The 13,388-nt window shown below is 35.7% G+C and overlaps 2 protein-coding genes across 3 annotated transcripts; one reads left to right on the top strand and one right to left on the bottom strand.

Moving 5' to 3' along the window:
- The first annotated feature begins 440 nt into the window (after positions 1 to 440).
- On the top strand, positions 441 to 5,120 carry LOC143305264 (uncharacterized). Of its 2 annotated transcripts, none has more exons than XM_076688087.1 (6): positions 441 to 1,029; positions 1,215 to 1,464; positions 2,403 to 2,632; positions 2,765 to 2,889; positions 4,515 to 4,806; positions 4,996 to 5,120. In XM_076688087.1, exons 1-3 carry the CDS (start codon positions 980 to 982, stop codon positions 2,418 to 2,420), a joined length of 318 nt encoding a protein of 105 aa, XP_076544202.1. In that variant the 5' UTR covers positions 441 to 979; the 3' UTR covers positions 2,421 to 2,632; positions 2,765 to 2,889; positions 4,515 to 4,806; positions 4,996 to 5,120. The 2 variants fall into 2 exon arrangements, with proteins under 2 accessions (XP_076544202.1, XP_076544201.1); XM_076688086.1 differs by having other exon boundaries at positions 1,197 to 1,464.
- Positions 2,439 to 6,426, bottom strand: LOC143305274 (uncharacterized). The gene is made up of 2 exons (XM_076688143.1): positions 2,512 to 6,426; positions 2,439 to 2,453 (listed from the first exon to the last, which is right to left on the bottom strand). Exons 1-2 carry the CDS (start codon positions 6,424 to 6,426, stop codon positions 2,439 to 2,441), a joined length of 3,930 nt encoding a protein of 1,309 aa, XP_076544258.1.
- Positions 6,427 to 13,388: the final 6,962 nt, after the last annotated feature.

The following is a 13,388-nucleotide window of genomic DNA, read 5'->3' as shown; positions in this document are numbered from 1 at the left end:
CTGTGGGAAGGAATCCGTACATAGCATTATATCTAGTGTAGATATAGTAATAATGATATTGTTATTAAGTGTAGATACCTTGATCTGTGGGAAGGGATCAGTATATTACATTATATCCAATTTAGCTATAGCATGAATGATGGTGTTATTAAATCTACGTTGATCTGTGGGAAGGAATCGGTATATTACATTATATATGATGTGGATATAGTACTAATGATATTGTTATTAAGTATAGGTACATTGAACTGTGGGCAGGGATTAGTATGTAACATTATATCTCATGTAGATATAGTATTAATGATAATGTTATTAAATGTAGCTACCTTGATCTGTGGGAAAGGATCAGTATATTACATTATATCCAATTTAGCTATAGCATGAATGATGTTATTAAATGTACAATGATCTGTAGGATGTAGTTGATACATTACTGTTGTTCTCGGCGAGAATTGGAAATTTTGGGATGGCGTGGATTCCGTCTTTTCAAAGACGTGGGCGTCGAGGAGAAGATAAACGACACAGCTTAGCGGTCACGAATTATGTATTACTGATAATTTGTACACAATGAGTCGTAAATTAAACTTTACAAAGTCACTTTTGGTTTAATTTGGAATTACACGATTTAAGAATCCGCGGTGCAAGGCACTGAATTGAATTTGAGACTGCTCGAAACTCGAGTAAAGAAACGTTTTTGGTCGCTGTTGTCGCTTGGTAATCGCTCTCTCACTTGCTTTCGCATTAATGCTAACGGTTCGAATTTGGGAGTTTTAATTGGCGAGCGCTCGGATCGGTGGTTAGACAGCGCAACAGCGATTCCGTTTACTTGCTAGGTGACGACGGGATTATCGACCCGTGTTATCGACCGAGGTGTTTGTATGAATTGAAGTGCCAAATTCGAACACACCGCCCCCCCGTTGAATGAATTCATTCAACGTGAAGTGCGTAGTATTAATAACGTGGAACGCCCAAGATTGTAATGCGGAAATTTTTCTTGCGGTGCTTACATGCGATGAGACAACGCTTACGGTGAGTGCAATTTTAAATTCTAATTACTTACTAGATTATGGATTATTAATTAATAGCTAGAACGAGACATACGAATTAATAAAGAAATAGAATCATGACGAATTAACATTAAGAACCGAACAAAGTGCGGATTTGATACGTGAATAGACATGACTTTAATTGCGCAGTTTGCTTTTACGTCGTAGATTTCTCGCTTTCGGTGACAAGTGTGATTGGAAGGAAACAAAGTTTCGCAATAGGGCGCTTATATTCCCCGGACGACGTTTTCACGCTGACGACTCGGGTGAGGTTATCGTCTCCTGGGTGGCACTTAATAATGCGGCCAAGTTCCCATCGGCAAGGCGGAAGATTTTGGTTGCGAAGCAGGACAAGTTGACCGACTTGAGCGAGATTTTGCGTCGTCTTCCATTTTGGGCGTTGGTGCAACGTATGCAGGTAATCATTGCTCCATGTCTTCCAGAATGTTTCGGTCATTTTTTGCAAACATTGCCAACGAGATAGTCTATTGTCTCTTAATTCTAGTACGCTCGGTTCTGGTGGAGTTACTAACGGTGCTCCGATTAAAAAATGACCTGGTGTTAATGCTCGGTAATCGTCAATGCAGTCGGATATGGGTCCTAGCGGTCGTGAATTAAGGCAGGCTTCGACTCGACATAGAAACGTTGTCATTTCTTCAAAAGTGAGAGTATGAGAGCCGAGGCTTCGTTTTAAATGATATTTGGTGCTTTTGACTGCGGCTTCCCATAGTCCACCGAAATGAGGAGCATTCGGAGGCAAAAAGTGCCATTCTATTCCGTCGGTTGCAAGTCGATTGCCGAAATTGGCGTTTTGAATTGAAGAGTTAAATGCGGCTCTTAATTAACGATTCGCTCCTTGGAAAGTGGTTCCATTGTCCGAGTACATTGACTTCGGAAGACCGCGGCGCGAGATGAATCGATGATATGCTGCGAGAAAGGCTGCAGAACTATAATCGCTTACGAGCTCTATGTGGATCGCCTTAACTGTTAAGCAAATGAATATCGCGATGTATGCTTTATGCGCTTTATAGCCACGACCGGAATTGGTTCGCACCTGAATTGGACCAGCATAATCGACGCCAGTATGTATAAATGGTCGCTCCGTTTTGGTGACTCTCGGTGATGGCAAGTTTCCCATGAGCTCATTCGGCACGATTGCTTTCTCGCGGGTGCAAGAGATGCACTTGTACAAAACATTTCGTACTGTAGCGCGGGCGCGAATTATCCAGTACTCGTTTCGTAAATGTGCCAGAGTGAGTTGAGGGCCCGCGTGTAACAATTGGCGATGAGTACATTCTATTAGGAGTGTTAGGAGCGGGTGTGACCGAAGAATAATCGGATTTTTTGCGTTTTCAGGAAGCTTGGAATTGGTGAGCCGTCCTTTTGCGCGGATTAGGCCGTCGGTGTCTAAATAAGGACACAGAGAAAGGAGAGCGCTTGTTTTTGGGACTGGCTTGGACTTTGCTAAGGCTCCCTTCTCCTCCGGAAAAGCGTTGGATTGAAGCTCCTTTAACCAAAAGAGTTTTGCTTGGTTGATAACTTCTGGCTTGAGAATCAATGGCGGAGCAGTAGGTTGGCTTATAATGGTGAGTTTTTGATTAGTTTTGCTTTGGATGCGAGTACGAAGTGTACGAATGAAATGAATTAAATATGCGGTAACACGTAAGAGCTTTGTCCATGAAGAATAGCGATTGGCTAATTCCCATTGCTCAACACAGGTTGCGAGACTTGGAAGGGCAGGACTTCTTTTCTCATGCGACAGATCGTCGTCTGTTTGTGGAATAGACTGAGGCCAGAAATTAGACGCTTTTATTAACCAAGGAGGGCCGGACCACCATAACTGGTGAGTTTCTAACTTGTCAATGTTTATTCCGCGAGAAGCGCAATCAGCAGGATTTTCGGCTGTTGGTACGTGATGCCATTGAACATCGGGAATTAGTTGCTGAATTTTTGCTACGCGGTTCGCGACGAAGGTTTTCCAGCGATTAGGAGGCTGTCTTAGCCACGCGAGTGTGATGGTAGAGTCAGTCCAACAATGACTCTCAAGCATCGGTGCATTTAACGCTGTTCGAACGAATGTTAATAGGCGAGCTAATAGCAAGGCGGCAGATAATTCCAATCGAGGAACGCTCAAAGTTTTGACCGGAGCTACTCGTGTTTTAGCGATTACGAGAGAGGCACAAATCGTACCATCGTAAAGAACGTTTCGCGAATATACGGCTGCAGCGTAGGCTTTGGTTGAGGCATCTGAGAACCCATGCAGACTTTGACTTCTAAAGATGTTATGAGCTATCTTTCGCGGTATGGAGATGTGCTCCAACTTGGGCAATTGTGAGCAAAATTTTTTCCATTCCTGAAGAAACGTCGATGGAGGAACATCGTCCCAGTCGCAACGAATGGACCACAGCGTTTGCATATAGATTTTGCCGGTAATAATTATTGGAGCAATCCATCCAAGTGGATCGAACAATTTTGCGATAGTGGAAAGAATTGAACGTTTAGTCTGCGGACGGTTGATTGGCTCTGAAAGTTTAAATTGAAATTGATCTAATGCAGGATTCCACGTTAGGCCAAGTACGGAGATTGTTTCGTCTCCTTGCAAGGATTTACTTGTGGCAAGCCCATAATTTTTTGGATTAATATCGGACATAAGCTCCGGATTGTTGCTTGCCCACTTTCGTAAAACGAATCCACCCTTTGCTAGAAGGTCGATCGTCTGATCGCGTAATTGACGGAGTGAGTTGACGCTATCTCCTCCGAAGATGAAATCATCAACATATGCTTGATCCTGTACGACGGAAACTGCTTGAGGAAAGTTGGCACCTTCGTCTTCGACGAGTTGGTGTAAAACACGAATAGCTAAATAAGGGGCTGATGCTGTCCCGTAGGTAACAGTGAGCAATTGATACTCATTTACTGGTTTAAGAGGCGAGTCGCGCCAGAGAATCCTCTGATAATCGGTATCTTCTGGATGCACAAGTATTTGACGATACATTTTCTCAATGTCTGCAGTATATACATATTGAAATTGACGCCATCGAATCAAGATCGAAACAAGATCTTGTTGAAGTTTTGGTCCTGTGAACAAATGATCATTCAAGGAGGTTCCGTCGGAAGTTCGACGGGATGCGTTGAAAACAACGCGAAGACGTGTAGTCACACTGCTCTCGCGAATTACAGCATGATGCGGTATGTAGTAGCAGTTTTTGTGCGAGGATGGAAGAGGATCAACTTGTTTCATATGGCCGAGGGTTTCGTACTCGGACAGAAACTCTTGGTAAGGTTTAGATACCGCTGAATTGCGAATGAGGCGATTTTCTAACGATCGAAGACATCGAAGTGCTACTGAGCGTGATTCGCCTAAATTTATTGATGATTGTGTTTTGAAAGGAAGGCGAACAATGTACCGTCCGTCATTTGCGCGAGAATGCGTGGTTTTAAAATGCTCTTCGCACATCTGATTTTCAGGAGTTGTGATTGTTGGAGCTGAGAGGTCCTCGATTTGCCAAAATCGACAAAGGTCTTGGTCGAGGTTTTCCAAAACGGAAAGATGGTGAACTCCTACTGAGGAAGGTGAGGATACTCGCTGGGAAGGACCGGACAGGATCCACCCGAGGGTAGTGTTTTGTGCCGTCGGGGTACACGCGGAGCCTTTCCTCAGCCCTGGCAGCAAAAATTGACCATAAAGATCTGCTCCGATTATGATGTCGATTGGATCCGAGCTCATGGGTTCGTTGTCTGCGAGTTCCAAATCTGCAAGGTGAGACCATTTGAAATTTGTTGGGTTTTTTGAAGGCACGTACCTTGTGAGTGATCGCAAAATGATCGCTGTAGTCGAATATGCTGGCTTATCTGATCTACTTGGCGTGATAATTATTTCTGCGGTGTGGCTTGCGTGTGATTGATTTTCTCCAATTCCGATGATTTTGGTTGGCTGTTTTGTACGCAGAAGACGGAGTGTTTGAGCGAGATTCTCCGTTATAAGGGTTGCGACGGAACCTTGATCCAGAAGAGCTCGAGCGTTAACGGATCGACCCTGACTCGAGCGAATTTGAACGCGCGCTGTTGAAAGAAGAATACATGAGCCTTTTGGAGAATTTGACGCTACGTGAGTACTTATCTCAACTGCGTTTTCGGAAGATTCAGACTCAGCTTTCGATGTAGAAGGAGTCGCATCCTTTTGGTTCGGAAAATGTAAGAGTGTATTGTGACGCTGATTACATTCCTTGCATAAGTGCTTGCTTTGGCACTGTGCGGAGGAGTGCTTAATTGAGAAGCAATTAACGCACCGTTTTTGTTTTCGTATAAAGTGAAAGCGCTCGGAAACTGGTTGCGAAAGAAATTTCGGACATTGGTAGATTAAGTGAGTTTGTTGACACACCGGACAAGTAATTTTTTGAGATGTCGCGGAATGGGTTGAAATCGCTCTCGATTTAAATTGTTTACATTTATCAACGTCGTTCGCTTTTTCGCGTTTTGGATTAGGCATTGCTTCGAGTGCGCGAATTCTTTTTCTTAGAAACGCGTCGAATTCTTCATACGTAGGAAAGTCGGTCGCTTCACTAAGATGAAATTCCCAAGCCTTTCGCGATGAACGATCTAATTTTTGCGTTGCTAGAAAAACGATCATGTCATCCCACTTGTCGACCGGTCGGTTTAAATTTCTTAACATTTCGAGAGATATGTTTATTCCATCGCGCAACGCACGAAGGTCGTGAGCGTTTTCGGCCGCTACAGACGGAATCGAAAATAACGTGTTCAAATGCGTTGAAATTAACCGTTGTTTGTTTTCGTAACGCGACGTTATGATCTTCCACGCAATGTCAAAGTTTTTGTCTGTTATAGGAAGGTGACTCACGGCGCGGCTTGCTTCACCCGTTAACGATGAATTCAAAAATTGAAGGCGGTCAATGTTTGATAAAGAATCATTATTTTTTACCAGTGAGGTGAAGCGGTCACGGAAACTCTCCCATTCGGTGAAGGCGCCATCGAAGGTCGGCAGTTGAATCTTTGGTAGATGAATCGTTGACTTCGACGTCGTTGAGTTTGAATTTGCGTTGGTAGATTGCGGTGGAGGCGTGGCCTTGGCGAGGACCTCCGCCATGTAGTCCAGAGCTTCTTGGTACCTTTCTTCGGATTCGATGAACTGGTTGTCGACGAAATACGGCAGACTGGACTTCGCCGCGTTGTCGGTGCATGCTGCTATCCTCGCGTCCAGATCTTGGCTTTGGATGTATGCTTCTTTTAACATTGCCATCCGGTTTTGAGTTGTGGCTGCGGTCATTTTTGCTTGACCGAGCTTTTTAAAATTGAGAAGCGCACGATCAATAGATCGTAACGTTTGAGTTTGCTTGTACAGCAATTCTTCAAGGTGACTCATGGCCGTTAACGAGTTAAATTGTCGGTTTTAGGTTCACGATTACCGGTGTATCCTCGATTCCAATCCGGCTCGAAGGACCAAATGTTGTTCTCGGCGAGAATTGGAAATTTTGGGATGGCGTGGATTCCGTCTTTTCAAAGACGTGGGCGTCGAGGAGAAGATAAACGACACAGCTTAGCGGTCACGAATTATGTATTACTGATAATTTGTACACAATGAGTCGTAAATTAAACTTTACAAAATCACTTTTGGTTTAATTTGGAATTACACGATTTAAGAATCCGCGGTGCAAGGCACTGAATTGAATTTGAGACTGCTCGAAACTCGAGTAAAGAAACGTTTTTGGTCGCTGTTGTCGCTTGGTAATCGCTCTCTCACTTGCTTTCGCATTAATGCTAACGGTTCGAATTTGGGAGTTTTAATTGGCGAGCGCTCGGATCGGTGGTTAGACAGCGCAACAGCGATTCCGTTTACTTGCTAGGTGACGACGGGATTATCGACCCGTGTTATCGACCGAGGTGTTTGTATGAATTGAAATGCCAAATTCGAACAATTACATTATACCTAATGTAGATATAGTAATAACGATAATGCTATTATATGTACATTGACCTGTGGGAAGGGATCAGTATATTACATTATATCCAACCTAGATATAGTATGAATGATGTTGTTGTTATATGTACATTGATCTGTGGGATGTAATCACTATATTACATTATACCTCGTGTAGATATAGTATGAATGATGGTGTTATTAAATGTACATTGTTCTGTGGGAAGGAATCAGTATATTACATTATGTGTAATGTGGATATAGTACTAAGGATATTGTTATTAAATGTAGGTACATTGATCTGCGGGAATGAATCAGTATATTACATTATATCGAATGTAGATATAGTGCTAATGATATTGTTATTAAAGATACATTGATCTGTGGGAATGAATCAGTACATTTCATTATATCGAATGTAGATATAGTACTACTGATATGGTTATTAAACATATTGATCTGTGGGAATGAATCAATATATTACATTATATCGAATGTAGATATAGTGCTAATGATATTGTTATTAAAGATACATTGATCTGTGGGAATGAATCAGTATATTTCATTATATCGAATGTAGATATAGTACTACTGATATGGTTATTAAATATATTGATCTGTGGGAATGAATCAGTATATTACATTATATCGAATGTAGGTATGGTACTAATGATATGGTTATTATATATACATATCTGTGGGAATGAATCTGCATATTACGTTATATCGAATGTAGATATAGTGCTAATGATATTGTTATTAAAGGTGCATTGGTCTGTGGGAATGGATCACTATATTACATTATATCGAATGTAGATGTAGTGCTAATGATATTGTTATTAAAGGCACATTGATCTGTGGGAATGAATCACTATATTACAATATATCGAATGTAGATATAGTACTAATGATATGGTTATTAAAGGTATATTGATCTGTGGGAATGAATCAGTATATTGCATTATGTGTAATGTGGATGTAGTACTAAGGATATTGTTATTAAATGTAGGTACATTGATCTGTGGGACGTAATCACTATATTACATTATACCTCGTGTAGATATAGTATGAATGATGGTGTTATTAAATGTACATTGTTCTGTGGGAAGGAATCAGTATATTACATTATGTGTAATGTGGATATAGTACTAAGGATATTGTTATTAAATGTAGGTACCTTGATCTGTGGGAAGGGGTGAGTATATTACATTATATCCAATTTAGCTATAGCATGAATGATGTTATTAAAGGTACAATGATTTGTAGGATGAAGTAAATACATTACAATATACCTAATGTAGATATAGCAATAACGATTTTGCTATTGTATGTGCATTGACCTGTGGGAAGGGATCAGTATATTACATTATATCCAATTTAGCTATAGCATGAATGATGGTGTTATTAAATCTACGTTGATCTGTGGGAAGGAATCGGTATATTACATTATATATGATGTGGATATAGTACTAATGATATTGTTATTAAGTATAGGTACATTGAACTGTGGGCAGGGATTAGTATGTAACATTATATCTCATGTAGATATAGTATTAATGATAATGTTATTAAATGTAGCTACCTTGATCTGTGGGAAAGGATCAGTATATTACATTATATCGAATGTAGATATAGTACTAATGATATTGTGATTAAATGTACATTGATCTGTTTGAATGAATCTGTATATGACATTATATCTAGTGTAGATATAGAAATAATGATACTGTTAGTAAATGTACATTGATCTGTGGGAAGGAATCAGTATATTACATTATATCTAATGTAGAGATGGTAATAATGATATTGTTATTAAATCTACGTTACATATTTAATGTTGATATAGTACTAATGATATTGTTATTAAATGTCCATTGATCTGTGGGAAGGAATCAGTATATTACACTTTATCGTATGTAGATATGGTAATAACGATTTTGTTGTTAAATGTACACTACATATGGAATGTAGACATAATATCAATGATATTGTTATTAAATGAACATTCATCTGTGGGAACGTATCCGTATATTGCACTCTATCTAATGTAGATATGGCAATAATGATATTGTTATTAAATCTACATTACATATCTAATGTAGGTATAGTACTAATGATACTGTTATTAAATGTACATTGATCTGTGGGAATGAATCGGTATATTACATTATATCTAATGTAGATATGGTAATAATGATATTGTTATTAAATCTACATTACATATATAATGTAGGTATAGCAATAATGATATTGGTATTAAATGTACATTGATCTGTGGGAATGAATCAGTATATTACATTATATCTAATGTAGATATGGTAATAATAATATTGTTATTAAATGTACATTACAAATTTAATGTAGGTATAGTACTAATTGTATTGTTGTTAAATGTACATTGATCTGTGGGAAGGAATCAGTATATTACATTATAGCGAATGTAGATATAGTACTAATGATATTGGTATTAAATGTACATTGATCTGTGGGAATGAATCAGTATATAACATTATATCCAATGTAGATATAGTACTAATGATATTGTTATCAAATGAACATTGATCTGTCGGGAGGAATCAGTATATTACATTATGTCGAATGTAGATATGGTACTAATGATATTGGTATTAGATGTACATTGATCTATGGGAAGGAATCGGTATAATACATTATATCTAATGTAGATATGGTAATAATGATATTGTTATTAAATCTACATTACATATATAATGTAGGTATGGTACTAATGATATTGGTATTAAATGTACATTGTTCTGTGGGAATGAATCAGTATATAACATTATATCGAATGTAGATATAGTACTAATGATATTGTTATCAAATGTACATTGATCTGTGGGAAGGAATCAGTATATTACATTATGTCGAATGTAGAAATAGTACTAATGATATTGGTATTAGATGTACATTGACCTATGGGAAGGAATCGGTATATTACATTATATCTAATGTAGATATGATAATAATGATATTGTTATTAAATCTACATTACATATATAATGTAGGTATAGTACTAATGATATTGGTATTAAATATACATTGATCTGTGGGAATGAATCTGTATATGTCATTATATCTAATGTAGATATAGTACTAATGATATTGTTATTAAATGTGCATTGTTCTGTGGGAATGAATCAGTATATTACATTATACCGAATGTAGATATAGTACCAATGATATTCTTATTAAATGTACATTGATCTGTGGGACTGAATTTGTAAATGACATTATATCTAATGTAGAGATGGTAATAATGATATTGTTATTAAATGTAGATTGATCTGTGGGAATGAATCATTATATTACATTATATCGAATGTAGATATAGTACCAATGATATTGTTATTGAATGTACATTGATCTGTGGGAAGGAATCAGTATATTACATTATATCTAACGTAGATATGGTAATAATGATATTGCTATGAAATGTACATTACATATCTAATGTAGATATAGTACTAATGATATTGTTATTAGATGTACATTGATCTGTGGGAATGAATCAGTATATTACATTATATGTAATGTTTATATAGTCCTAATGATATTGTTATTAAATGTACATTGATCTGTGGGAAGTAATCACTATATTACATTATAACCGATGTAGATATAGTATGATTGATGTTGTTATTAAAATGTACATTTATCTGTGGGAAGGTATTAGTATATTACATTATATCTAATGTAGATAAAGTCCTAATGATATTGTTATTAAATGTACATTGATCTGTGGGAAGTAATCACTATATTACATTATAACCGATGTAGATATAGTATGATTGATGTTGTTATTAAATGTACATTGATCTGTGGGAATGAATCAGTATATTACATTATATCTAATGTAAATATGGTAATACGGATATTGTTATTAAATGTACATTACATATCGAATGTAGATATAGTACCAATGATATTGTTATTAAATGTTCATTGATCTGTGGGAAGGAATCAATATATTACATTATATCTAATGTAGTTATGGTAATAATGATATTGTGGTTAAATGTACATTGATCTGTGGGAATGAATCAGTATATTACATTATTTCGCATGTAGATATAGTGCTAATGATATTGTTATTAAATGTACATTGTTCTGTGGGAATGAATGTATAAATGACATTATATCTAATGTAGACATAGTACTAATGATATTGGTATTAAATGTACATTGAACTGTGGGAATGAATCTGTAAATGACATTATATCTAATGTAGAGATGGTAATAATGATATTGTTATTAAATGTAGATTGATCTGTGGGAATGAATCATTATGTTACATTGTATCGAATGTAGATATGGTACCAATGATATTGTTATTAAATGTACATTGATCTGTGGGAAGGTATCAGTATATTACATTATATCGAATGTAGATATAGTACCAATGATATTCATATTAAATGTACATTACATATCTAATGTGGATGTAGTAATAATGATATTGCTATCAAATGTACATTGATCTGTGGGAAGGAATCAGTATATTACATTATATCGAATGTAGATGTAGTACTAATGATATTGTTATTAAATGTACTTCGATCTGTGGGAATGAATCTGAATATGACATTATATCTACTGTACAAATAGTAAAAATGATATTGTTGTTAAATGTACATTGATCTGTGGGAATGAATCTGTATATGACATTATATCTACTGTAGATATAGCAATAATGATATTGTTATTAAATCTACATTGATGTGTGGAAAGGAATCAGTATATGGCATTATATCTAATGTAGATATGGTAATAATGATATTGTTTTTAAATGATCATTACATATCTAATGTAGATATAGTACTAATGATATTGTTATTAAAGGTACATTGATCTGTGGGAATGAATCTGTAAATGACATTATATCTACTGTAGGTATGGTAATAATGATATTGTTATTAAATGAACATTACATATCTATTGTAGATATAGTAATAATGATATTGTTATTACATGTACATTAATCTGTCGGAATGAATCAGTATATTACATTATATCGAATGTAGATATAGTACTAATGATATTGGTATTAAGTGTACACTGATCTGTGGGAATGAATCAGTATATTGCATTATATTTAATGTGGATATGGTAATAATGATATTGTTATTAAATGTACATTACATATGTAATGTAGATATAGTACCAATGATATTGGGATTATATGTACATTGATCTGTGGGAATGAATCAGTATATTACATTATATCTAATGTAGATATGGTAATAATGATATTGTTATTAAATGTACATTGCATATCTAATGTAGAAATTGGATTAATGATATTGGTATTATATGTACATTGATCTGTGGGAGCGAATAAGTATATTACATTATATCGAATGTGGATATAGTACTAATGATATTGTCATCAAATGTACATTGACCTGTGGGAAGGAATCAGTATATTACATAATATCCAATGTAGATATGGTAATAATGATATTGCTATTAAATGTACATTACATATCTAATGTAGATATACTACTAATGATATTGGTATTAAATGTACATTACATATCTAATGTAGGAATAGTACTAATGACATTGTTATTAAATGTACATTGATCTGTGGGAATAAATCAGTATATTACATTATATCGAATGCTGATATAGTACTAATGATATTATTATCAAATGTACATTGATCTGTGGGAAGGAATCAGTATATTGCATAATATCTAATGTAGATATGGTAATAATGATATTGTTAATAATGTACATTGATCTGTGGGAATGAATCAGTATATTACATTATATCTAATGTAGATATGGTAATAATGATATTGTTAATAATGTACATTGATCTGTGGGAATGAATCAGTATATTACATTATATCTAATGTAGATATGGTAATAATGATATTGTTATTAAATGTACATTGATCTGTGCGAAGGAAGCAGTATATTACGTTATATCGAATGTAGATATGTGTTAATGATATTGTTATTAAATTTACATTGATCTGTCGGTAGTAATCAGTATATTACATTATATCTAATGTTGATATGATAATAATAATATTGTTATTAATTGTACATTACATATCTAATGTAGATATAGTACTAATGATATTGGTATGAAATGTACATTGATCTGTGGGAAGGAATCAGCATATTACATTATATCTAATGTAGATATGGTAATAAACATATTGTTATTAAATCTACATTTCATACTTAATGTAGATATAGTACTAACGATATTGTGATTAAATGTAAATTGATCTGTTGGAATGAATCTGTATATGACATTATATCTAGTGTAGATATAGAAATAATGATACTGTTATTAAATGTACATTGATCTGTGGGAAGGAATCAGTATATTACATTATATCTAATGTAGAGATGGTAATAATGATATTGTT

Source organism: Osmia lignaria, chromosome 4, assembly GCF_051020975.1.
Source record: "Osmia lignaria lignaria isolate PbOS001 chromosome 4, iyOsmLign1, whole genome shotgun sequence".
NCBI lineage: Eukaryota > Metazoa > Arthropoda > Insecta > Hymenoptera > Megachilidae > Osmia > Osmia lignaria.
This window is presented reverse-complemented; position numbering and strand designations above follow the sequence as displayed.